The sequence below is a fragment of the Apteryx mantelli genome, chromosome 3 (assembly GCF_036417845.1).
Source record: "Apteryx mantelli isolate bAptMan1 chromosome 3, bAptMan1.hap1, whole genome shotgun sequence".
Lineage (NCBI taxonomy): Eukaryota > Metazoa > Chordata > Aves > Apterygiformes > Apterygidae > Apteryx > Apteryx mantelli.
Genome location: NC_089980.1, coordinates 132797543 through 132823147, shown reverse-complemented (window position 1 = coordinate 132823147; position 25605 = coordinate 132797543). Strand labels below are relative to the sequence as shown.

Genomic DNA, 25605 nt, shown 5'->3' with positions numbered 1-25605 from the left:
ACTGATGCCTACAAGCTCTTAAAGCATGCCACATTTGACATGGAAAAATATACCCAAATAGCCCACTACCCCATGTTCACTTCATCTCAGGAAAGAAGGTGTGAGCATAAGCTTGGACTAAAAGAGCACCAATCACTTGCCCCCTGCTTTGCAATAGCCCGTTTTTCAGCAGCACAGAAAATAACAAGTATTTAGCCCCCAACACAGGCAGGACCATGAGGCTGTAGGAATACAGGGATACCTCTCCAGGGAGACTTCAGCGAGAGATGGCAATGTGCTCGCCCTTAGACCTGTATCAAGGCTAAAGCTTTGAATAGAAGCTGGATTAAGAGATGAGTCACTGAAGCATCTCTATGAAGATGAATAATATTTCCATAACAGAGAGTATCTATAGTAGTTATAAGCATATTTAAAATCACTTCTGATGCAGACCCAGTAGAATGACCCAGGTGTATGACAGAAGACTCACATTCCCTGCATCAGAGAGCAGTTTTACATTAATAGAAGATTTGATATGGGATCTGAAGAGTACAAAAACAGAATTTCCCCCAGATCTCTGCTCCCAAGCCCTTGAGACACATTGGTTCAAGACCATGAGGATTTTCTCCTTGAAGCTTTGGGACCAATGCAAATAGCACACTTGTCCTTGTGTCTAGTAGAGGTCAGGAGTTAAGTCTTCAAATGAAGCCACAGCCTTTCTCCACAAGAGCCAATTAAGCCTATTTTACCAAGCTGAAGAATGTCTCTTTCAAACCACCATATAAAGGGTCAGCAAAAGCCATCCACACAAAAAGTTCAATTTTTCAGAGATGTTGCCACATCTCAGGTTTCCTCATGAGCCAGCACTCTTCTATTACTACACAGGCTATTTCTTCTTCCATCTACAGACCCAACATCTGTGTCAGCAAAAATTGCTGCTTACAGAGAAGTATTTCATAGCCCCGAACTTTCCCACAGCTACAAAATTTAGCAACTTTAATGCAATTTAGTCCAATCTCCCAAGTGTACCCTCAAGTCTGAGCTCCAAGAGCTCCAAACCATATTTTTGACAAAAAAAACCCTCTAAGTATTAAAACAGGCTTATCAAAACTGCCATATAAAGACATTTGTGTTTACTTTCAAGCTACATATTCATATAGCATTTTCCAGCAGTCATAACCCTACCATGCTCAGAACATCTAAGCTGGTACTCAACCTGCTTGATAAACAGAAATGCCAACTCATTTAAATAAATGTCATATTTTGTATATTCCTACTCTCCTTCCAACATAATGAAAAAGAAAAAAAAAAATCTCTGGCAACAGGTTCAGTGCAATCTGGGCTCTGCTCAACTTTCCCCTTGCAGAATTTGGCCGTACTCATCAGGTAGCACCTGAAAAGCCTCTGCATGTAGTATCTCACCAGAAATCAAGGGTATCTGAGGGGCAGTGTTTCTGGCAGACCTTGCCTAGAGCCAAGCACAAAGTCTCTGCCCACCAGCCCAGCTTGGGGGATGCAACCCGTAAGAGCGGCAAACAAGTCCTGCATTAGTGTTATTCCTGGCACATGGGGACTTAAGGCTCTCGCGGAGGCCGCGAGTGTGTTGCTAACACATTTCTCTAATCCTCTGTACAGCTGAGGCGGAGCAGTTGGACTAATGCGATCTACAGAAACGTTCACGCTGCCGAGGGAAGCTGCGTCGGCAGCCACACGTTTAAAACCGCACAACACATTTAAATTAGCAGGTTACAGGTGTTCACCGAGAGTCCCCTCTGGTGCAGCGAGAAAACACGGAGATTAAAAACCATATTTTGAGCATGACATGCAGCCAAGGGGGTTAAAAGGAAAGAGCTGCATCACTGAGCTGCTTCTCAAGCAGCTTCAATCTTGGACTGACAGTCGGCAAGACAAGGGGTTGCTTTCCCAGCTCTGTCCTCAGGAGCCAGAGCCACAGGGTTTGGTTTTAACTATGGGAAGGTTTGGGGCTGGGGGGAAAGCAAAAAAAAAGCAAAAAAAAAAAAAGCCTTCCTCATTTTTCATAATAAGCCTGAGACAAAGAATATGTTCCCCAGCATTAAAGAATAAAAAAGAGCTGTGAAATATGCTATTGTGCTTTATGATGGGTCTAATCATCTGAGACACATAAAAATGTTATTACCCATAAAATTTCAACATGCAGACGCCGGCAGCTGTAACAGGAATTAAGTCTCATCTTGTTAACTATCCCAGTTGCTCACACAAAGATCCGGCCGTCCTTAGTCCAGGTCGACACAGATAACCCGCGCGCTTCCAAACACAGCCCAGGCCCTCACTGCCAGTGCCTTTAGGTCCGGGCAAGCTGTCAATTCTGCACAGAAACTACATACACTTCAAATTACGCTGGCAGCTAAACCATGGCGAACTACACCCCGACTAACCCTAAATGCCTTTTGGACATTACAGACCTATATTTAGAAAGCAGCACGTAAGCAAAATTGGATTAAAAAAAAAAAAAAGACATCGATCCTTTAAACTATCAAATTCAACGATTTTTGGCATAAAAGCAGCAAAACACTAAGTTCAAACAGAAGTACATTTCATCTTTTTTAAACTACTAACAAGAGAGGATTTTCTTACAAGCCCCCAAGGATAACATACTGCAAGTCGTCCAGGCTCACGCAGCTACAGTGCAGACAAGATTCAGAAAACCACAAGCAGCAGAACGGCTTGTTCACGTAGCCAATATGCTTTTAAATTTTGTCCTTCAACACGGAACAGAATAAACCTAAATATGAAGGTAGAGAAAAGCTCTGCATAACTTGTGCACGAAGGCAATGAGAGCTATGCCAGGAAGATAAGCCGGTTTGGCACTACTCATTTATCTACAAACCACGGCAGAGGTGCTGAGCAGATGCTCGCGCATGTGTTGTTCTTACGAGATAAAATAAGCCAAACAGGGAGGTTTTTGAGAGCAGAGGGGAGGAGAAAAGCAAAATAAAAATCAAAATACATTTAAAGCTTTCCTAACAGTGTCGCTTTCCCATTAAGTTCAGTAAAATTTCACTCAACCTGGTGTTTCAGCAAGGAGAACGAGACAATCCCTTCCCCGTATCAGTTACGGTCTCCAAGTGCCAACCACCTCCAGGTCCCCCCAACAAGAGAAGGTGCCTCCACTCATCCTGCGACAGGGTGAGATGTAGCATTAAAGCTAGACAGAAGCTTCTCTTATACCTGCTCCTGCACAAGTCAGTCATCCAGAAGCGTTAAAATATAATTGCTTTTTATGACCCTGTGTAGAACACTTAGACCGTCCCGGAAAGGAAAAACCCACATAGTATCTCCTCCCATGTGTTTAATGCTTATAAACACCAGTGTTTATAGCTGCTGTAGAGGCGAGGCAAGTTTTTAGCTGGTCAGAACTTGATTTACACCAGTTTATAATCACTGACACAATATTTAGTCCTCATGTTTTCAAACAAGATTTACAGCACAAAACACTAGAAGTCCTACTGACGTTTTCAAATTTAGTATATTTAATCACACAATTCAATAAAGTGGCCCCGTAAACATGTTTATATCCTTTGGCAATAATATTCCATGGCACCAGAATGCACCACACAGTGGAGAACTTAATGATGTAAAATAATCATCGGAGAATAAATGTTCCATTAAGAACAGAGTTGGAAATTCTTACCTTAACACTCTAAGAACCTTAAATCTGTTTTCCTGCAACTATTAAATGAATTTAAGCCCCATATGTTCACTACATCCACTAGGATATTGTGCAAACAGAACTCCAAAGAGATATGGAAGAGACGGACTTGAGCACAGATTTGGCTTGAGTCAATTGGAAAACCATTACTCCCTCTGTTCTGAAAAATAAGGTTAAAACCATTACATGACAAGTTGCTGCTGCACACTGCCAAGTATTACTGCTCAAGCCATTTACAGTAACTTAATTCACTTGTTCAAGACTAAAATAAAATGGTAATGCTTATAATAGGCTTACAGTCATACTATTTCCATATTTCCAGAACCCTTCCAAAATTACTCTGTAGAGTACTAAGAGTGTCACAGCTTCCAGTTTTGATGAGAACATGCCCATAAGGGTGTATCACATGCTTTTCATTTCATCCGCTTGAAATTTGTGTTTGTCTGTTCTGGGCATTGCGGTGCATCCTATTACAAGGACGCAAAACGAAAAGCCACAGCTCCACCTGAAGCCCTGGGTCTTCCCCACCCACCACTGTTTTCTCAACTACTTGGACATTTTCCCACTATGCTCATCTGAACACTGAGGCCAGAGGCAACTCATGAAGCCTTCAGAGCCCCCAAAACACAATTAAAACCACTGAGCTCTCATGGGACGGAACTTTAACCCAGCCGTTCCACGTTTCCCGTGGTCACTGCCACATAAGCACAAAACTGAAGAGGTTCTGAGCTTGCCAATAACTAGGAAACGTCCAAGGAGACCTTGTACCCAGGCTGAGGCCACAGCCTGCCCTGCATTTACATGAGGAAGGCTACGGAATCTCCTACCCTGTCTCCCCTGACCATCTCAGCTCCCCTCCTTCATCCCTCCTCTTGCTGCCGCTGTAACGAGGGCCAAGAACAGCAGCACCGGGAGAGCTGGCTCCTTCCTGTTAATGCAGCAGGTGACATCTTCTCTATCACCATCATTTTGGATCCTATTTATTACCTCACTTTGGAGGACACCGGAATTAAACAGGAATAGCCCTCGCTCTGAAGTCACAGCTGGTATCAGACTTACACCTGCAATTTGTTCAGCAGAACTGTGTATAAACCAGCAGGGTCAACTTCAAAGGATCTAGGACATCCAGGCATGTCTACTCACACAAATGCCTAAACACTGGGATGAGCTATGCCAGGTAACAACCTAGTATTTTAAGGTCATAATGACCCCTGAATGCCTACGTAAGGCAAAGCTCTTCAAAGAAAGCAATCTAGTTAGTACTTTTACTATTAGCATAAAAGTGGAGATTTTCTGCACAAACTTATTATTATGGTGTGTAAACTCAGTATTTAAGCTGTCTACTATGAAATTGCATTGGTATCACTTAATGGAAGAGGTCTTCAGTGCAAAAATAGAGGAGAAAAAGAATACTTGCAAAGGGATGGCTTATCCAAAGTTACTTCAGGGTTGCTACAAGAACGCTGGTGCAGGACAAAGCCTCCATGAGATCACAAGAAATGTTCACGTGTGGGTAGGACGGAGGTGGCTTTTCCCCCCCAAAACCAGGCTCCCAGCTAGTAGCACAGCACAAGCCTCTAGCAGCAGTTAATCTGGAGCAGCTCGGACCTTGCTGCAGGCTTTTACCTGCTCGCAGGGCTGCTTTATAGCTCCGGACACAGCGTCCCGGGGCTCGGCAGGACTGTTAGCAGCCAGGCAGCGCTGGTGCCGGCACTGCTCCCACCCAGGGGGACAGTGCAGCTGCACCCCGGGCTGCACCGCTGACGGAAGGGTGAAGAATTCCCTTTATAAAGCCAGGACCAAGGCCGACACGTTGCGCGCAGGCCCCGAGGGCGTACACGCACCAGGGCCTAGACGCACAGGAACGCAGGCACACCCAGGCACATCTAGAGTAAACCCTGCGAAAAGCAAACAGACAGCCCCGCTCCCAGAGGGCAGGGACCAACGGGCGCCTGCACGGCCATGCAAGCAAAGAGCACTGCTGAATAAGCGCCCAGCGAAAATACACCGCAAACACACTGAACTGCGTGCAGGATCTTTGTGGAGAGAAGTCCAGAGACAACGGCACGGTTTCTAACCTTCAAGCATGTTGCTTTGGCAACTCCACATCCCGTCTCCAAGACGCCTCCCCCCGATCTTTCCCATAAAGGCTATTTTGCCTGCATGACCCGACTCCCAGTCACTTGTTTGTTTTGAGTAGGGTTAAAGATTTTTTTCATCTGTTTCCAACTTCTTTGGATGTCTCCCGCCTTGCCAGGGAGCGCAGAGTTTGGCTTAAACTTGCCTTGAACCGAGCGGTCACTCATTCCATTCATGAAAGTCACTTAATTGGTCATCAGACAAGTGCGCGGGACTTGTTTGTGCTTTAATGACTCTCTTGAGCTCGTTTTGGACAAGTCTTGCTTGTCTCCCGTAACCCTGGTATTTACGAGTTGGAAATGAACGGAATTCTCTGGCGATTGTTTGGCCTCAAACGGGGCAAAAAGCCAGCGCTAAGCAGAGTATGACCAGCAGTGCCAGCAAGCACGTATCTCATTTTGATAATACCCACAAGAAGTCGTTTCTCTTTTTTGCCATTGCTTGTTGACATCTTCCAATGACTTAAAAATCAAGTGGAAGAGCTACCCCGCCAGAAGGCTACATGCGAGCACCTGACAGCAGATACGGGAAAGTCAGAAGAGCCTAACCACAGAGGAACTTCGGTTCCTTCCTCTCCCCACCCCCTCACAAACAAAAAGCATTCATTATTTTCATTTTCGGAGCTCAAGGCAAGTGTCACTTGATACTCATCAGAAAAGCGCTCATTGAGAAGCAGCCTTCTTTAAGAACAATCTCATATTTCATGGTCTGCACAGCTCTCCCAAGACACAGCATGAAGGAAAGGGTTAACACAGCAACAGCTTAAGTGCCAGTCATCTTATTCAGCTGGGAAGGAAAGCCAGGGAGATCCTACCCGACCCACGGCAAACCTGATCTTACATCTGCCAGGCTTCAAGCCCCTTCTGCCTTGTACATCAACACAACCATGGCCTCCTGTAAGGGGACCCTTAAAATTCATCTCTTTTTCTCTGCTAAAAAGTCAACTCTTCACCATTGCTGGATCTTCGTCACACATGCGGCATGAGCACATGACACCACATGGGGTGACATGACCTGACTGTGTCAGGCTGGCTGGATTCCGACATTTGCAGAAACCTTGAGGATTAAATATCATGGGTGGAGAACAAAGCTGAGGTGTACACGGGAGTCGGACAGGAAGACTGTGGTGGAGATACAGCCCAACCCTTTCCTACCTTGAGATAACAGCTTCAATCGCTACTAACTGAACTCTGTTCTTGAGCTCATCCCACCTACTACCTCTAAATATCCTACTGACTCATGTGAAACACAGCCACAGCAGGCTATTTTTACCTCTGAAAACACACCAAAAACCTACATGTACAACAGAGCCAGGATGCGACAAATCCAAACTCCAATTGTCAGGACACCACAGATTGGCAAGTCAAGTCTGGGGCTTAAAAATCCTAAATACCAGATGCAAGAATCTTCCAAAATATGAAAATTTCACCTTTGAGACAGAGTGAGCCAAAAAAAAGATTTTGTTGAAGACTTCCCTCCCACACAGAGATATATTTCAACTCCTACAGAAGGAACTTTCAAAAAGGTACAATTGAACAAGAGCCTTTGCCTAGAGAGGAGAAGAGGATGCATTTATGGAGACGCATTTAGAGAAGAGCGCTTTGCTAGTTTTTCCCATGGAGGACAGTGCTGGTGTCAGATCCTCCCAGAAGCCAGTGATTCACATCCTCAGCAAGCACTGTTTGGGCAACAAACCACTGAAGGGTGTCTTTTTTGTTAAAGGAAAAAAAAAAAAAAACACAAAAAACACACACACAAGAAATCTTGCAGGGCAGGAAACGGACTCCTGACAAACACTTCCCACACACGCTCTGGAAAATAACTCTCTGCAAGACCAGACAGTCAAGGAAGGCTTACGATAAGCCACTGCGTGGTTAAGAACATTTTTAACCCCAGGGACTTGATGGACAGCATGAAGAGCAATGATGGACAAGCTGGGCGGTAATCCCCACGCTGTAGCTCTGGGACCTTCCTTTCATCCCGCACTACATTGAGACCATCACTTTTGGTTCAAAATTCCTGAAACCCATGTGAGCTCCCATCTAGCACCACTGGAAACTCTCCTGGCGGGTGCCTTCTCTGCCTGGACTCCACAGTGCCCCAAATAACAGTGTCCAGATAGACTCACTCTCTTTAGGTGTAAAAGGGGACGGCCAACCAGCTTAAACATTTTATGCAATTATTAAATAACAGCTTTTGTAGAGGTAATCTTTGTAACTCTCTTGGACAGGCTGGTAACCCTTAAACAAACTGCTGCAGCCAGAGACGTATAAACATCGAAATAGGAACAGATGCCAGCCCTAGGATTAAATTCATCTCCTGAATTTTTCCCAGATGAAGCCTTAGTGAGCGGGGAAAATCTGCCTCATTACTCGAGGAGTTATGTGCTAGAGTCTTACAGACATGAGAAACCACAGTCTTTTCAATGCAGAAATAAGTGCAGGATTTCAAGAAATTGGCAGCACATTTTTCTCCAAGGGTAACCATCCTCTCCCAGCAGAGTTACTGTGCCTTAGACATTCAGTCTTGCCATAACAGGTGAGCACAGATCCCTTATTTAATTAACCCAGGAGCCACCTAGCATTTTTGAATGCTTTTTTTTTTTTTTTAAAGCAGATTTTGGAGCAAATGTACTATCTTCTGAGGCCAGCATCGCACAGACCTGCACACATTGTGGACAGATGGCTTGTGTAGCAACGCATATTAAAAGCAATCAAGCACCAGTCTTCAGGCCTGCTAATGCAATAAGGCCCAGGAACAAGCTATAATAAACCTGCACTTGATTAGGTTTCCCTTCCCCTATGGAGAACACCAGCCTCGCTCACTTGCATTTTCCAAGGTCCCCTTTCACCACGAAGCCTTGCTCAACTCGTGCACGAGCCCTTTGGAAACTGCACAACTTCCCAAAAGCTCAAAGATGGATTTGGCCCAACACGCATGTGCTGCCTTTGGGGCTGGCCAACTTCAGCAGTGGGGCCACCACTCCTGCTGCCTCCTCCATGCTGGCAGGTTCCTGCTGCCAGGACAGACTAAGCAGCTGGCTATGGGAAGGGTTGTTTTTAACCCCGGAGCTACCTTGAAACGAAAAGCCCTGTGTCGGAACAAATTTAGCACCCAGCGTTGCCCTGCGCATGAACAAGTCCCAACGAGAGCATGCCACCAGAGCGCCTGGAGACTCAGGAGCACAACAGCACCTATGTGGCTCACGGCACCAAGCACATACTTGCCCTTTCCAATCTAAGGAGGTTAAAATAAGCAGGCCATGAGGCAGGAGGGCCTGGATGACAGCTCCACGGGTTGGGGACCCCATGCGCTCCTACCCATGTGCAATTTCCACATTAGTCCACCATTTCGGCTCCCCCTCCTGCCAAGAAAAAAGCAAAAAAATCCACTTGAGGGTATTCAGCTCTGCTGATCGCGGGAGATTTCTGAAAGAGGGCAAACGCGAGACGTTTGCACAATGCCGTCGGCAGCATGCGACGGCGGGGCCGCACACAAAACCCTTGCACTGAATAGACCGACGCCAGGCAAAGCATTCAACTACTCTGCTTTTTCCAGCTCTTAAATGAGCAGGCTCTTCAGAGGAGGGGAGGGAGGCTACGCCAGCCTCCCGAGCGAGGGTCGAGCCAGCGAGCGGCGCGAGGTTGGCCAGCAGGCACAAAGCCGCCCCGCTTGAAGGCGCCGAATGCACAGCACCCGCAGCCAGAAAACGGCACCTCTGTAAACAGCCAGCGGGCACGGTCTTAGGAAGGGAAAACATGAAAATTCCCCCAAACTCACGCTATCGGGGCAAGGTCCGTCCCAGGCCAAGCGATGCCGTCTCAGCTGCGGGAAATTCCCAGAGGAGCAACTTTGGCCCAGCTGAAGGGATATTTCAACCGAGCAGCAGTTGAACTGAACTATAAAAAACAGTGAAATATCGATGCTACTATTTCTGTCTGGATCTTATTTTGAAGAAGGGGACAGGCTCGTATTAGAGGATCAGACCGACATCTGCAGATCATTAAACTGCAGATGCCAGAGGAGAGACTGCTTTTAAACAAACCCTCTGCCTCTCCGTTTTGGCAGGTAGACAGGCATTAATCCCTGAGCTCGTGTGCTGCCTGCCAGAGTCATACTGGGATTTACACACACGCTCAGGGCTGTTCCTCCCCAGGCGTAAAAGCAAGTATTTAGCAGCAATGGGTGCATCTGCCTTCGCCAGATATTGCTGGCCATTTCCATGTTACCTGAGGCCTGGGCACAAAACCTTGAGGTCATCAAAAAACAAAACAAAACAACAAAGTAATTTGACTGAGAAGTGTCTTCCAACGTGATACATCTGATTTCACATGAGGACAAGCCTGCATGACCTAAGGTGTCCTCAGCACACTGCCAACACTCCTGTTGCAGCTAGATTCACTCTGAAGACCCCTGCAGCGACAGGCACTCATGGGCACCCTGCTTTCCAGCAAGGATCTGTCCCTCTCCAACACCCTCACCTACTTGCTTTGACGATTTTTTGCTCAAAGCAAGGTCAAGTCTAGCCTTGCTCCAGCAGCAACAGAGCTGCAAGCCAAGCACTATCCCTGGTGAATCACCGGCCGAGAAGATCCCGGCTCCCAACATGGCAACTGAGCAACTGAGACCATGAAGTCCTACCACTCTCCATTTTTCCAGCATCACCCCTCGACTCCCCACTCTTTCCTTTCGACAGGGCCTCTGATCCTGACCCACTTGCCATAAGCTCTGTTCTACCTGCCATCATGGCTCAGCTCCCTCAGCTGTAGGTAGCTTTTTCCAAACAGCTGCTTTCTAGCTGGTTATTTAACCAGAGGCTTCCTAGCTTCACTCTTACTTGCCCACTGCAATAATGTGCAATTACCAGACTTGAAAAACAAAAGGGAAGTGAAATCTCATTCCGGCCTGCGCTGCCAAGATCTGTTCTTCAGTCTTTCGACTCCGAGATTACCACATCACTTCTTGCCTCTTGGCATATCATTTCAGGATGCTTCTATAAGCAAGTGGTTTTACAAGGAAAGATAACTTTTTTACACATCATTTTGGTCTATGCTTCCACCCTCTGCTACTCAATGGGTGGAAGTCAAAGGCAACACTATCAGCAGTTTCTGTAAGATGATTTCAAGCCCGTCTTCATGTGCTGTACAGACTGATTCAAAATTTGGCATTTCCAAGACTTACAGAAGACTTTGACTCTCCATTTTTAACAGAAGGGCTTTGCTGGTTCTATTCTTCACCTTTGGAAACAGCTAAAGAAAGGAAATAGGTATTTGCTAAAATGAAAGGATTGTTTAGAGGAAAATAAAGATTTTCAATATGTAGGCTGTTCTGAATCCACTAAAAGAAACCAGTCATACAAGGTTAAAACCACTTTCCTGTGCAAGAAAAGAGTAGGACCTACAGTGCAGACACTGCATGGTTTAGACACCACGGTTATACTGAAAATTAACCACTGGTTTCTTTGGCCATCTTGGGCAAACTGCCTTTGCCCTCAGGATTTCCATCTGCAGATCTAGAAAATAAGAGCAAACTGAAGTGGCACGAGACCCAACGTCTCCGAGCATGGCAGCACCGCCGGTGCTTCATCTTCAGGATGAGATGCTGGGACTCTTGGGGAGAGCTCCGAGGAGACCCCGCTGTTCAGGAAGATGTGGAGGAAACCCAGCCCTTGCTCCTTCACCGAGGGCCAGGGACTTTCCAGTGTGCCAACCCTGCCCTGAGCTCAGGTCATTAGTCATCGAGAGCTGTCCCCAACCCTCTGAACCGTTTAAGCTGTTTGGAATAATCAGCATTTGCCATCTGAGCTGGAACACGTCCATATTAAGGACATGGGTCTCATTTTAACACCAGCCTCCCAACCTACTACTAATTTTAGGTTTAGGCTGTTATTTAAGGCATGTGTTATGACTAGAGAGAGAGCATGGGGCATAAACGCCAGCTCACAGGAGGATAAAGACAAGCGAAATGCTCCGCGGTAACAATAGCTGTTCAGGATGACAAGTGTATCACAAGCATGTCAGCAATTCAGTATTAAGTGCCATCAGGAGCCGGGCATGAGTTTGAGCCACTGCTTTCACCGAGGTCTGTCAGAGCAGCAACTACAACGTGCACACATGTAATTTTTAATGCTGCAATTCCTGCATGTGGATAATTCCAATATTCTCACAAAAACGCTCTTCAAAACAGTAAGTCCTTGCAAAAAAAACCCCAGACAAAATCCCACCCCTCAATTCTCTTTTGGGAAGGAGCCTAGCCATAGCAAGACATCTTTGCTCCGACGCTAAGCAGTGCTACTGCCTCTCTGATTATACTTCACTTGGAACCAACGGGCACAAGCCAAAAAAAAAAAAAAAAAAAAAATCCCTCCAGAGGTGGAAAGTCTTCAAGGTCTGCTGTGCTGGCAATGCTGCTGTTGCTCTCCTGATCCTCCCAGCATCATCAGCGGTGCAAGAACTGCCAGGGTGCTGGCACAGTTGTCCACCCCTCCCTAAGCAGAGCTCCACAATCTTCCCTTTCAAAGGTTAAAGCTGTTTACTCAAAGGATTAAGAGGGAGGAGATGGCAAACAGGGGCAGGGAGGTGGCTGTGCGTAACAGTTACGTCCCTGCTTCACAGCAGCGATAAACACACCCTGACACCCTTGTCGCTGCAGCCCTTCGGAGCCACCAGACCATCAGGCCCTGCAACCCTGTTCACATATAGGCAGGGGAGATCATATAGAAATCAGTGCACTGCAAGTGTCCGACCCCAGGCCTTCACCCCAGCCCGGAAAGATAATTTAAGCGTAGCTGCCTGCCCAGTGCATCGCTAGTGCAACTACAAACCAGGCTCTTGCACCCGATTTAGAGGCTTATTTGTAGCTTCCTACCATGGAGTGGGCTGAACTAACATAGGACAGAAGAAGTTTCCTCTCTGGAAAGCCTGGTACATTTGTTCCCAGCTAGATTCGCCCACGTCTAAAGTATCATTTCAGGTGACAGTCTGCAAAACGTGATTTGGGTACAAAAAACCACTACAGCAGCAGCAAGCTAAGCCATAACACTTCAGTTCTGCAGCACATCTTAGCCTTAGGGTCAGTTAATAAAAAAGGCCAATTCCTTTTTGCTATAGCCTTGAGGTCAGTTAATAAAAAAAGGCAAATTCCCTTTTGCTATGCTTTCTGGTGTTTCATGTAAACAGAGCATTAAGAGCTGGATCTTTCAATAAGAAAAGCCAGAGAGGGCTTCACACATTGCCTTGCTGCAGAAAGGTTTCACACCTGAAGGGCCAGGGCAATGCCACCAAATAGGAGCTAACCAGCAGGGCCGCCCCAGGCACATCCAACACAATTTAAGCTACAGCACAGCCACACGTAAAGCGAGACAAAACAGTCGGTTTGTGCTTGTCTTGCCTTCACTGTGTGAAGTTCAAATGAAGACTTCTGATGGCAGAAGCAAGTCCTGAAGCCATCCAGGCACACAGGCACCGCTGACCATCACAGAAAGGATCAGGAGTGAGGTGTAAAACAGGTCAGGCAGGAGTAATTAGGGAATCTGTGCCTCCAGACTATAGAGTCTGGATCAGATACTGGGCCAGTTTATTAACTAAGTGCTGTTGCTGCAGATACATTCTGCATATTTCCCAAGACCGGGAGAAAACTTTGCAAATATCTTATGAATCCCATGTCATAGCCAAATTCAGCTTTTTAAAGGAAGACAGAGGGAAGATCAGGAGTGATTCATTTTGGGAAGCACACAACGACCCGCGAATTACACTGTCCTGCAAAGGATGACAAGATCTGGGAGGTGGGGTTATACCTAAACGATCTTACTCAGCCTCATCGCTCACCATACATTATCTTATCTGTGAAGTTTCTCTGACCTAAATTAACCTCAGTGATCTAATACACAGCACTGCCCACAACGGGAGCTCTTTGCACGTGGGAGAAGGGCCACCTGCAGTGCATGTGGGTTGAAAAGCCAGGTTAGGAAGCATCATCTCTAGTGTTGCATCTGCTCTGTTACACCTGCGTGGCCAGCTAAGCCCCAAGGTCTTAGGGCTGAATGAAGTCCTTTCACCTTCAGGCAAAACAAACAACCCCACCAAACTAAAAGTCTGCCTACTCCAGCTACATCACCCACCGTAAGGGATCCCAAGAGACAGACCCCTTCTCCCCTGCGTTATGCCTGAGCAGTTGAACTCCCTGTGCCCCTCCATGCAAACAGCATCAGCTTCTCAAGCTTCCTTGTGGACATCAGCAGAAAAACTAGCTGCAGGAGTTTTCATATCTGCTCAAGTCAACATGCACTAGTCTCTGAACTTGATCGCTGCCCAAGCTGTATAAATTCAATCCCTCCTCTGAGATGACAGAATTCACTGTTTCCAGAGAAGGAAAGAGTGAGAAATTCAACCAACCCAGGGAACTGGTAATTAAGGTCTTGGAAAAAAAACACTGAGTCAGTAATAACCAGCCGTTTTTGGCCATTAAACCACGGCCGAATCAATGAACCATAGTATTTCTTAAAGCACACACAAGTAAAACTGTTTAATAAGGTTCTGCGGCCCTGTTGCGGATCACTCACCACAGCCTCAGGGACCAGTTTGGGCACCACAGGTTTAAGGCACAAAGGAGTGCAGAAATTACTGAAAAAAGTTATTGGAACTTGTTGCAAGGGGGAAAAAAGCCCAACAAACTGCAACCCGAGAATTCTAAAGAGACAAAAGTAAACTAACAGCGCAAACCCAAAAGGAAGCACAAAATTCATTCCAACAAGATCTTAATTGCTCTATAAATACACTAACGGAGGAAAAGAAAGTGGGGGTCTGTTAATCAGCAGGAAGGAAAACCCAGCACATGGCAGAAGACACCCTACTCAAAGCCTTCTTTGCCTTGTGCTTAAGCACTCAATGATGATTTTCACCAAGGACTGATCTCTCTTAAGCCTTTAAATCTTTTTTTCAATCTGTTCCGTCTTTTTTTGGCCCCCCTTGTTAAATGTGCTTTTCTGAAGGTTAACTGTAAAAGGATGTTTAAGGCTGAGCAATCTGAACCTTAAGAACTGCTTGTCAGTACTGCCTTTGCAGGGTAAGGTGGTCAAAACTGCCACCGTCGCTTTGCAGAGGCAGAACTGTGCATCCCTAGTAGGGAGATCACAGCTCCTCATAGCTAATAGAGGTTGCTCATGTTCATGCCATCATTAATGGATAGCTGATTTTCAGAAGTCTCCATTTATGAGCATCGCAGTTCACCTTTAAGTCTCATCACAAAGTTGACAGCAGGTCATCTGCCTAAAGCATAGGAAACACTAAAAAGCAAACTCTCCAGGAAGATCTGTTCTCCCTAAATACATGAAGTGGGATCCATACATAATACAGCCATTAAGGATAACCTTTCTCACTCCGGCAAAGGAAAAAAGCAGAGGAAACAAGCCAGTAGGTCAAGATTTAGGGGAAAGAACCATAAATTGAGGCACAGCCAAGAAGCAGGGGATGACTCAGCCTTCCAGGAACAAAACTGGTGATGGAAAAGAGAACAGCGTGAAAGACAATCAGACCCACGCCTGAGTCACGGAGAAAATAAGGAGGGAGAGAAACAGAACCACCATCGAAGGAGAAAAAGAGGAGTTTTTCAAGATCCTCCTAGCAAGGGGGTAGGTGAGAAGAGAAGGAGCAAGGACAGGAGCTAAGGAGAGCAGGTAACATTCTGCCCATTAACCACTCCTTCAGAAACAGTTAAAGCAGGAGCAGAGAGATGTCATGGGAGCAGGGATGGGGAGACAGAGGATGGGGAGGAGGAGCTGCAGAGGATTAAGAGATAGTTGAGGAACTACAGTACATGGGTTTTGGATTGCTGCAAAGCCCCAAAAACTAGAAAAGCAGCTGGTCACCAGGCATGAGGGCAGCTCATCAAAAGCACCGTCTGACATCTGCAACTGCCCAGAGGAAGAAAAAGCTTCTTCAAAACCTGAAGGAGGACAAGATACTATTCGCTCTAAGCCTGCTGCTCAGTTTGTTACAATTTGCCGTTTGTTGTTACTATCTGCCGTTACAATTTGCCGTTTGTTGTTACTATCTGCTGTTACAATTTGCCGTTTGTTGTTACTATCTGCCGTTGTTACTACTCACCGTGCCCATTGCAGTAATAGATCCACTTCTCCCTGTTCTGCGTCGGGGTCGTGGATTTTTTCATGATAGCTTTCTCCACAATGGCACTGGGATCTTGCCTAGGTCCCTTCTTCAGAGTCCGTGAGCTCTTCCTGACGCTGCAGACAACTATAACCACGAGAACCAGCAGCAGGAAGAGGACGATCATCCACGGCAAGTGTTCATTGATGTCGAAGTGCTTGTGGGTGCTCGGCGGTCCTCTCCTGGGCGGCCTGTACGGGATGCTGGACTTCTCACTGCTCGTCATCTCCATCGCCGGCTGCTTCTCGAGCGCTTGGCTGGTGTGTTTGTGCCGGTAGTTCTGCACGTGGCTCACGGCCCCGGAGCCCGCAAGGATCCCGCTGGCACCGTCCGTATCATTCACTGAGGTTTCGTTGTAGTACCCCGTCAGGTCCCCTGTGCCGTTGTACGCGTGTGGTGTGGGAGAGGCTGCAAAACCGGGAACTGAAGAGTTCAGACCTGTGAAAGGAAGAGGGAGTGTGGTGTCATGGCACCAGAGACGCAAAACAGCGTAATGTCATGGTCTAAGAACTGTCTGGGCATCTGCTTGGCCAGGAGACCGAAATCCAATGCCAGGCAGACAGAAGGTAAAGAGGTTAAGTTAAGGTTTGGATCTAAGAACAGATGGCTACGGTTACAGAGTTAAGTTCAGGATAAAACTGACCTTTGCTGGTTAAGGTTAGTGGCAGCTTGTTAAAAACCGAGTGATTAAAGGGATGTTGTCAATCTGTATTTGACCCAAATTCAGTATTTTTAGAAAACCACACTTTTTAAAGTTTTATTAACATTAGTTTTATTTCAATTCTTGGAAGTTTGGTATTTGGGCTAGAAACCCCTGGTGAAAATCTGGAGGCTTATTATCTCTCTGCTGGATACCGAAGGGAGCTGATGAGTTTTCTTAAAGAAGCACAAGCATCAGCTCAGCACCACAAGCTGTTGTAGAGGTATCGACTACGTTTCTGAAAGTGATGTGAGCTACCTAACCTTCCCTTAAGATCTATTTTCAACCTTTACTGAGTTTTCTTATCAATAAATTATGCTTTACTGACAGCTCTCAAGTCCTAGTGAGCCATGTAACCCAAAGCCTCGTGAGAAGATGAAGGGCTGCTGCAGCAAGAACTAGAGCCCACTTTGGAAACTAGGCTTTCAAAGATTGTGTCTCATCCCCAATAAGACTGAGAGAGGGTATAACCATCTGTAAAGTGACTTTGTCTCGGATTCAGTTACTCAAAGCATTCTGATCAGGACACCAACAGGGAAGAAACTTTAACTTCTACCTAATTGCCTACAGTTGATTTCAAAGTTCAGGGAAGATCCTCCCTTCCTCTCCCAACCACATATCAACATCATATCAAGCTTTGAGACCTAACAAAGTAGAAGCACTAGAGTTCATTAGCGTCAATACTTCTCTGCAATTGCATTTACTGGCTAAGGCTTGAAGGCCACTACAAATTGCATTTTGTTGTTAAAATGCCCCATTTGAGACACCTAAAAGAGGTTCTTCCTTTGAGAGTGATGAGGACCACCTCAAATGAGGCTGTCTCCTACCCAAGGAGAGTCTTCCCATAAAGATTGTGATGATATATTATTTCTAATTAAGCTTCAGAATGTCAAGTTAAATCCAGTTTTTCCCACAAGTGATAACTAATGAATGTCTCAGAGGTTAAAAAAAGAAGCTATGTCACAGTCTAGGTTCCTTGATCTCTGTTCTGGCAACAGTTTCAGTTAAAGCCAATATGTTTGCACAGTACAGGCAACATGTGGCAGGGAAAGCATGGGCATGAAAGCAATGAACCCATCAGGAAACCAGTCCAGTGGAGAGAAGCTTTCCTCTTCCCCCTCTGGATCTTCTCTGTTGCACCAGCTCCCTTCTCAGGTTTGGCAAAAATGCACAAATACTTGTGCCAGCACAATATATAGATGGGAAAAGTGGCTGGGGAAAGTGATGTTCATTTAGCCCAAATAGTAGCACAGCCAAAAGTCTAACCATGACTGAAGTCTCAGTGAAAACATTGTTAAATGCAGTTTAGCAAAAATAAGGGCAAACTGATATACTCTGGAGTGTGCTCTGGCCAAAAAACAGAAGCACCATGCATACTTTAGATCAGGTTGCCTTTTAACAGCATAAAAATATCTACAAACAGCAGCCTCAACTGAGGTAAGAATGCAATCACATGGCTGAAAATATAGCTATATTTCAGCAGCTGACATTACCTTTGGGAAGATAAGCGGCTGATGGAACTTCATAGGGCTCTCCACCCGCTTCTGGGTTTGATGAAGACGAAGACGTATTAGGAAGAGATGCTGGAGAACCACAGACGTTGTCACTTTCTTTTGTCCCTGGCTTTATCACCACCATGTTTTTCCCAAAGCAGTCAGTATATGTTTTGCACTTCATCACACTAGAAGGCACATCAGAAAAGGTACCACGAGGGCACGGCTTGCACCTAACGTCTTCCGTCTCGGTTCCTTTCTTGCGGACGCCCCAGCCAACTGGGCACACTGTATAAGGGATGCAGGTGTCATTAGTCTGAAACGTACCAGACAGGCAAGTGCACTCGCGGTCAGTCAAGGCAGTACAATGAGTTTTCTCAATCATTGGCAGTTCACAAGGTTTCCTACAAGCGTGGCATCGTTCTATGCCGTTCTCATGCTTGGTAAAGGTCCCATCTGGACATGGGCTGCACTCTCTTAAGGTACTCTTTGTACAGTGCTTAGACACATAGGTTCCTGCAGGACATTTGTCGCAGATGAGCTCTTTGTTAGTGGCACGGTCGAGGTGGCGGTACTTGCCAGAGGAGAGGCTTATGGCATTCTGTTCAGAGGTCAGCTTTGACTGAGCATCAGTGGTGCCAAGGAGCATGAGCAACTGAAAGAGAGAGGCAAAGTATTAGTCAACAACAGCACACAACCGGAGTCCTCTCCGCCAAACACTCCTCCCGGAAAGCACGTTGCCAGTTCCTTGCAGGATCACTAAGAATATCATCCCAGGACTGTGGAACCAGGGAGAAGTTCTTGCACCCAGGGCAGAGAGCTCACTAACGTTAGGGTGGAGGAGAAAGGGCACTGATGACAGCATGCTTCCTGGACACTTAGCCAGAGCCTGGATAGAGGGAGTTTGCTATGAAGGCATTAAGAAATGACTATGACTATAGTCCTTAAATTTGATACCAGGCTCCTCAGCAAGACTAAGCATCATTTACAGTGCAACCCTGCCAGGGCAGTAAATACTACTAGCTGTGTTTCAGCAGTACGTGCTACCTGGCCACCCCAAGAGAGTTCAGAGCAGCTTTGCATTTCAAGGGTGAGAGGTTCAGCAGGAACCCAATAACAGTCAGGCAGTTGCTGAGAAGACAAAAACACTGGTGGCAGCTCTGACCTGTAAAACTTTCTTCCTCTATATTTGTTAGTCTGCTGTTTTCAAAGAGTTACCTTTTAAAATAACACAAGACAGGAAGAAACCCAAACCAGCATGTGTTACCAGACTATTTCTCAGCTGCTCTACCTTCCTCCTATCTATACGGCACCGCTCGCACTATCTGTACAGTGGCTTCCATTGCTAGTAACTTTGGCAAGGCTGCAAGATTTTCTGCTTTGGGTTTCCAGCCACATCTGAATTTACTTCAGCCTGGATGTATTTGCAACAGAAGAGGGAAAAAACAATGCTATTTTTAAGCTCTTTTAGGGGCCCTGCTGTAATGTAGTTCCTCATTGCATCATACGCAGGTAAAAGGTCTCCGCCTCATTTCTTGAGCAACAAGCCAAGCTCCTGGACACCAAACTGTACCCAGATGGGTTTGGCTATATTACAACTAGAGGACTGTTCGTCTCTGTACCTATTACCAATTCCATGGTATTATTCCCTTATTTTTTTTGCACCAATTCCAGCAGGCTGCTCCATCTCCCCAAGAGAAGCTACACCTACCAAGCAGGACCTCCACTTCCTCCAGAAAACCTTTACTCTACAGGTTTCACATCAGCTATGCCAGCAGGGATAACATACTGAGAACAAATGACACGCCAAGGAAAGGCTGTCACAATCATTACCTTATTCGCCATGCGAGGCATTAGAAAACACATTTTCAAATAGCTGAAGGCTAAGACTTAGAAAGGGGGAGGGAAGTAGGGGAAAAAAAAAAGAACCAGCTCACATTACCTTGAATTTCCAAAGGTGATTTCTTAGACTAAAAGCAAATAAATTTTAAAAGAACCTGTGATCCAGACCAAAGACCTAATGCTTCTCAACTGACCAGCTGGGGACATGACTCGCTTTGCTGTGCTATGCGGGACCTTGGTTTCGCTCTGCCGCCTATTCTGGGATACCAGCCAAAGAGAATATATTCAAAAAAGCCTCCCAACAACATGACTCTGCAGAACACACATAGCAGCAGGGCAGCAAGCTGTGCCGCATCATTTTTGGTGCAGTCACTTGCTTCCTGGAAACACATGCTCTGGCAGCACATTGCTGTTTCACCTGCTAAATAATTTATGGCTCAGGGTTTGTACAAAACACTACAAATATATATATATGTTTTTTTCCTGAAGCAGCAATTACAGAGCAGACAGAAGCAGACAAGCCTGCAGGAGCTGACACCGATCCTGCAGTGGCCAGGCCAATTACCGCATGTTAAATTAAAACAAAAAGAGAGACTGCGCTGGCAGTCCGTAAAGGCTTGTGATGCATTTTTTCCCCCCTCCCTCAAGACATAATTTATGAAGCGCTTAGCTAGCTCTGAGGAAACCTGCCACCCATAATCTCTGTGACGCAACCCCAAATTAGCAAGCCAGATGCAACAGGATTCAGTCTCCGGAGGGCTCACGCAAGTCGTTGCCCAGGGGTGCGAGAAGCAAGGGCTGTTTCCCATAAGACTAGCGGCACGGAGAACACCGCTGTGCCCCCCGTTGCAGGGCTTGAGGGCCAGCCGGTGTCCATCTACCTCAGTCCACCTCTGCAGCTGCTTCTGCCAGCAGGAGACGGGCAAATCTCTAAAGCCGGCTGATCCGGGAAAAAGCTTCTGGCCAGGAACCCTTTGGGAGAGGGCAGCCTGGATTTCTGCTCTGACACTGTAACGTAGACACTAACGGGGGTGCAAATGTGCTGCTCTCGCTGAACTGAGTGGGATGGGGGATCGGGAGAGTGCTCAGAGCAGCAGCTCTCTCGCCTTGCACGGCAAAGGATGCTGCATGCCACTGGCCCAGGTCCCGATTCCTACCTTTGCACAAGCCAGATCCTGGAAAGTCAACGCACAACCAAGCCAAAGGCTCACACCACGGAGCCCCGTTCTGCTCTCCAACACACACCCTTTAACCTCCACCTCTGGAGATTTTCCATACGTCATCTGGGTAACTAAAGCTGAGGGGACTAACGTAACAGTACCGCAACTCCCACAGCAGTTTTTGGATCAAAAATGCCATTGCAACATGGGTAAAAAGGCTCCTTACTGTCCCTACCACACTCAGAACACAACCTGTCCATCAGTGGAGGCTCTCAAGAGCTCCACCACCACAAACACCCCCACATCAAGTAATACATACACCAGCACCTGGGTTAAACATCTCCAGATCTTCAGCTGCAATAGCACTTCCAAGCTTAGGGACAACAGCAAGTGGGGGAAGGCTATCTAGTATTGAACATCCAGTATTTAATAGCATTTGTGCTTCTTGGTTAAAAGAAAAAAAAAATCCAGCTGCTCAGATTTTACAGCCATCGCCACTCAGATCTCTGAAAGTAACAGGAGCAGGGGGACATCTTCAATAAAAAGCATGTCTGCTGGTTAGATCTCCCATCGTCAGGTCTGCTTACCAGCATCAAAAGACAGACCTTCCTGGCTCATCTGCCTAATACACCCAGTTTCAGCAGCAAAAGCGAAAGAGTAACAAACCGAAATCCAATGGCTAAGTACAACCCATTTCATTACTCCAACACCAAAAAAAGCATATAGGGTAGCAAAGAACAAGAAAAAAGAAACTGGTGCAAGACAACACTACAGAGTGTGTCTTGTTTCAAGCAGTTTCGGTGTCACTCTCTGTGTCCGCGTCAGACACGGAAGCAGCTCTGAACGTTAAAGTGCTCTGCAGCAAAAATGCTCAGCCGGGACAACCATGCTCCTTCTGCTCCAGGATCTCGGGGAGCAACTCCAGCTCCAACTCCAGCCATGCGCCAGAACGGCGCTTGTGTCAGCAAAGACGTGCCGGAGGTTGCAATCTACTCCACCACGTAGAGGCTTTACAGCACGAGGAAAGCAGATGGGAATTCTTGGAAACAAATAAGTTAGGGAAAATAAAAGTGCCAAAACCTCGAGCCAGCAATACCCCTGCAGCTGATACTAGGCATGACCCGTCCTACAGCCACCGAGCTTGATGACCATCTTCTCCACCTTGACGTTGTGTTTTATCACCCTCTTAAACAAGGCCCAGTGTTGCCAACTGAGTATAACATCGACTGGGTCAAACAAGCCCAATGGACAACTTGCACAGTAAATCGTTTTTACAGGGCCACGAGCTCCAGGGTGAATGCACGAGGGATGACCATGGCAGAGAAGACAACAGCCCCGCCAGGGCCCAAATTTGCTCCCGATCCTGGTGAGCCTGGCAGCGACGCCAACAGAAAATTGGCAAAATAATGGGAATCTGCAACTCCTGAAACAGTGCAACGCCTCGAGACTGTTGTCATCTTGGTTGTGTATAGCACCACCCCACCTAAGAGTCCTGCGGGCAGCATCAAGGCAATGACAGACTTAAAAAATAAAATAATACAATGAAAAATAAAGGCAAAAGCCAGCCAAACACAGGGCACGTGACCCAGGTAGAGAAAAAAGCTGAAGCACAGGCACAGAGAGCTGTAAGCACGCAGAGACCGTCAACGCTAAACTGACCCTCTGGGAATTGTTTCCAAGAGAAAACAGCAAAATTCCCTGACTCTTGGTTGAAATCGCAGCTTCTAGGCACTTCTCACGCCCAAGGGAATCGGGAAGAGGAGGAACAAGACATTGCAAGAAAGATTAAGTCACTCACTCCCAAAAAGTTGACTGTGACGAGGGTCTCAAGGCAAAGGAAAAAAGTTTTCACTTCTTTAAAAGAAAGAAAATATTTCAGGTGGTTCGGGGGTTTAATGAAACGATGAGCCCTGGGCTTAGCCTGCTCACTGTAACACGGTCAGAGAGTGAAACGCAGACAGCCGAATGTGCCAAAACGGCAGCAAAGGCTCATCTGGTCTCCATGAGGGAAAATGAAGCAGCCGTACTGACAGCTCCCTATTAAAACGGCAGCTATGTCTACAGCACTTCAGCTAAAGCAGCCCAGAGCCCGTATGCGCCATAAATCGCAGTCGCTTCATTCATCTCGCTAAAAAGCTGACGAAATTCCCAAGGCTTTCCAAATCCCAGAGGGGCGCCGGCGAAACCAGGCAGCGCTGATCCTAGGTGAGGAAACGGGGGGAGATAAAGGAGAAAACTACCTTGCCGAGACCCGCGGGCGCACGAGGAGCCCGCAGCGGAGGAAAGCCATCCGGAGACACTTTTCTCCACGCCGGGCAAGGTAAACAGCTATAAACACCCGCGTTACGCAATCGCCGCCCCAGCCATCGCTCCAACACCCAGCGGCCGGGCCGCCTGGGGTTTGCGATCGCAGGAAAGGACCCACCAAATATCGATTTGCACGCCCTTGCGTCGGTCTTTAAAGACATTAACTCCTCGCAAGCCAAAGGGAGCGATCCAAAATTTTGCCGGCGTGTCCCATATTGCTGAACGGCAGCCAAAAAAAAAAAAAAAAAAGCAAGGTCGCAAGCATACAGGAATTCGGTTTTCCAGCTCGTTTGCTCATACAATCAGTAGATGCAGAGGTCTGAGTGCAGCGCATGCAGGGGTGTGCGACACGTGTGCGTGCACGAATTTGCTCAGGTTCTTAGCTTGATTTTGGAAAACTGCTGTTGCATTTACCCACCTACATATACATAGGTGGGTAAATGCATATATATATTTGTATATACACTTTTTTTTTTTTTTTTTAATGTTGTCACCCCACCCACCCTTTAAGGACACTCTAGACCCAGCATTTTAGACTGACCTAGAGGAACCCGAACCCAACCGGAGCTCTGTTTCAAGCCCTGTATCAACATCTCATTTTTCAGACATGCGGCAGCAGCATTTGCCTCCCTCAGTGGGTCAAAACGCGATCCCGATGTCCGCGCACCGAGCAAGCGCCTTGCACGGGCCCGGCCGCTCTCCGCAAAGCAATGCTTCGGATTCAATACCCAGTTAATGCTCTCTCGCTCAGCTTTAGATTATTTTTGTTTACTCAAATTCCTGTCGAGCCAGCACTAGCTTGCTAAAATCCACCTTGACTTCAAGAACAAGCACACTCCTTCGTTATACAATTCAGTTCGGACTCGGCCAGGTGCTGCTAACTATGTTACGTACATGACGCACCAAATTACCGTCGCTCCCAGAAAAGATGGGGATTTAGCCCCGAAGCGGGAGAGCCCTGCCCGGGAAGGGAAACGCCGAGGCGAGCTCGGCGCGAGAACCAGCCCACGTCCACGGCGCGATACCCGCGGCCAGCTCTCCCTCCTCGCCCGAGGACTGCGGAAAAAGCAGCCGGCGGCACCAGCCGGAGCCCCCCCGGCCTCTCCCAGCCCCAGAGGTTTCGGGAGCCCGGGGCGGGCAGGCAGGACTCGGGCTCGGCTCCCCGTACGGCACAGCCGCCGCCGCCGAATCCTTCAGGAAGGTCCCGCAGGGCCGACGGCGCGGTCTGCACGGGAGACGCTGCCCTTTTACCTGCCCGGCCGGCGGCCGGTGAGGGCGAGGGGGCTGGGGGCGCAGCCGGCCCGGCTTCCCCGCTCCCCGGCCCCCGCAGCAGGCAGGCGGCCGCAGCCGTGGGGCTGCCTGGCGACGGGCCGCGAGGCGCCCCAAACGCATCCCCCATCCCTCCCCCAGGGCGTTGTGCCCCCCAATCCCACTCCCTATGCATTGCCCCCTATCCCTCCCCCAGGGCATTGTGCCCCCCATCCCTCCCCCAGTGCACTGTGCCCCTCAACCCCACTCCCTGTGCAAGCGCCCCCCCATCCCTCTCTCACTGCAATCGCCCCCCCGGCCCCATCTCCCGGGGCGTTCGTCCCCCCGACCCCCATCCGCACCCCGGCCGGCAGCAGCCCCCCGGCGCTGTCGGCGGCCGTCCCGGCGGGGCGGAGGCTCGCGCGGCCGCGGAACCTGCGCCGCCCCCCCCCCCCCACGGTGCCCCCCCCCCTCCGCCCGGGCGCACTCACCGCGAGGAGGCCGGCGAGCAGCGCGGCGCGGCGGGCGGCGGCTGCGCCCGCCGGGGCCCCCATGGTGGCGGGAGGCGCCCGCCGCACCGGGGCGCGGGCGAGGCGCTGCCGTCTAGCCGCGCCGCCGCATAGCGGGCCGGGGCCGGAGCCGGGGCCGGGACTGGGACCGGGGCCGGGGCGCGGGCACGCAGGGCGTCACGGCGGGCTGCGGCGGGGGGCTGCCGGCGGGGGCGGCGCGGCGGCGCCCATGGCCGGGCGCAGGGGCCGGGGGGGCGGCGCGCCCGCCCTGCCGCGCTCCCACCTGCCCGCCTCGCCGCCGGCGGCGCAGTGGCGGCGGCGGCGGCGCGGGGCGGCGCGCACGTGGGGCGGCGCGGGGCGGGGCGGGGCCGCCC

At 48.3% G+C, this 25605-nt stretch overlaps 1 protein-coding gene across 2 annotated transcripts in view; it reads right to left on the bottom strand.

The window, feature by feature from the left end:
- Positions 1 to 25281, bottom strand: part of TNFRSF21 (TNF receptor superfamily member 21) — a 41396-nt gene extending 16115 nt beyond the window's left edge. Inside the window, exons 1-3 of one of the 2 annotated variants that reach the window (XM_067294378.1) lie at positions 25214 to 25281; positions 18166 to 18820; positions 15913 to 16410 (exon numbers count right to left, since the gene is read on the bottom strand). In XM_067294378.1, the coding sequence (XP_067150479.1) occupies positions 15913 to 16410; positions 18166 to 18820; positions 25214 to 25276 (1216 nt within the window). In that variant the 5' untranslated portion in view covers positions 25277 to 25281. Of the gene's footprint in view, positions 1 to 15912; positions 16411 to 18165; positions 18821 to 24015; positions 24079 to 25213 lie in introns of those variants that run through there. The other variant, XM_013955635.2, reaches the window with a different exon arrangement.
- Between the last annotated feature and the right edge of the window lie 324 nt (positions 25282 to 25605).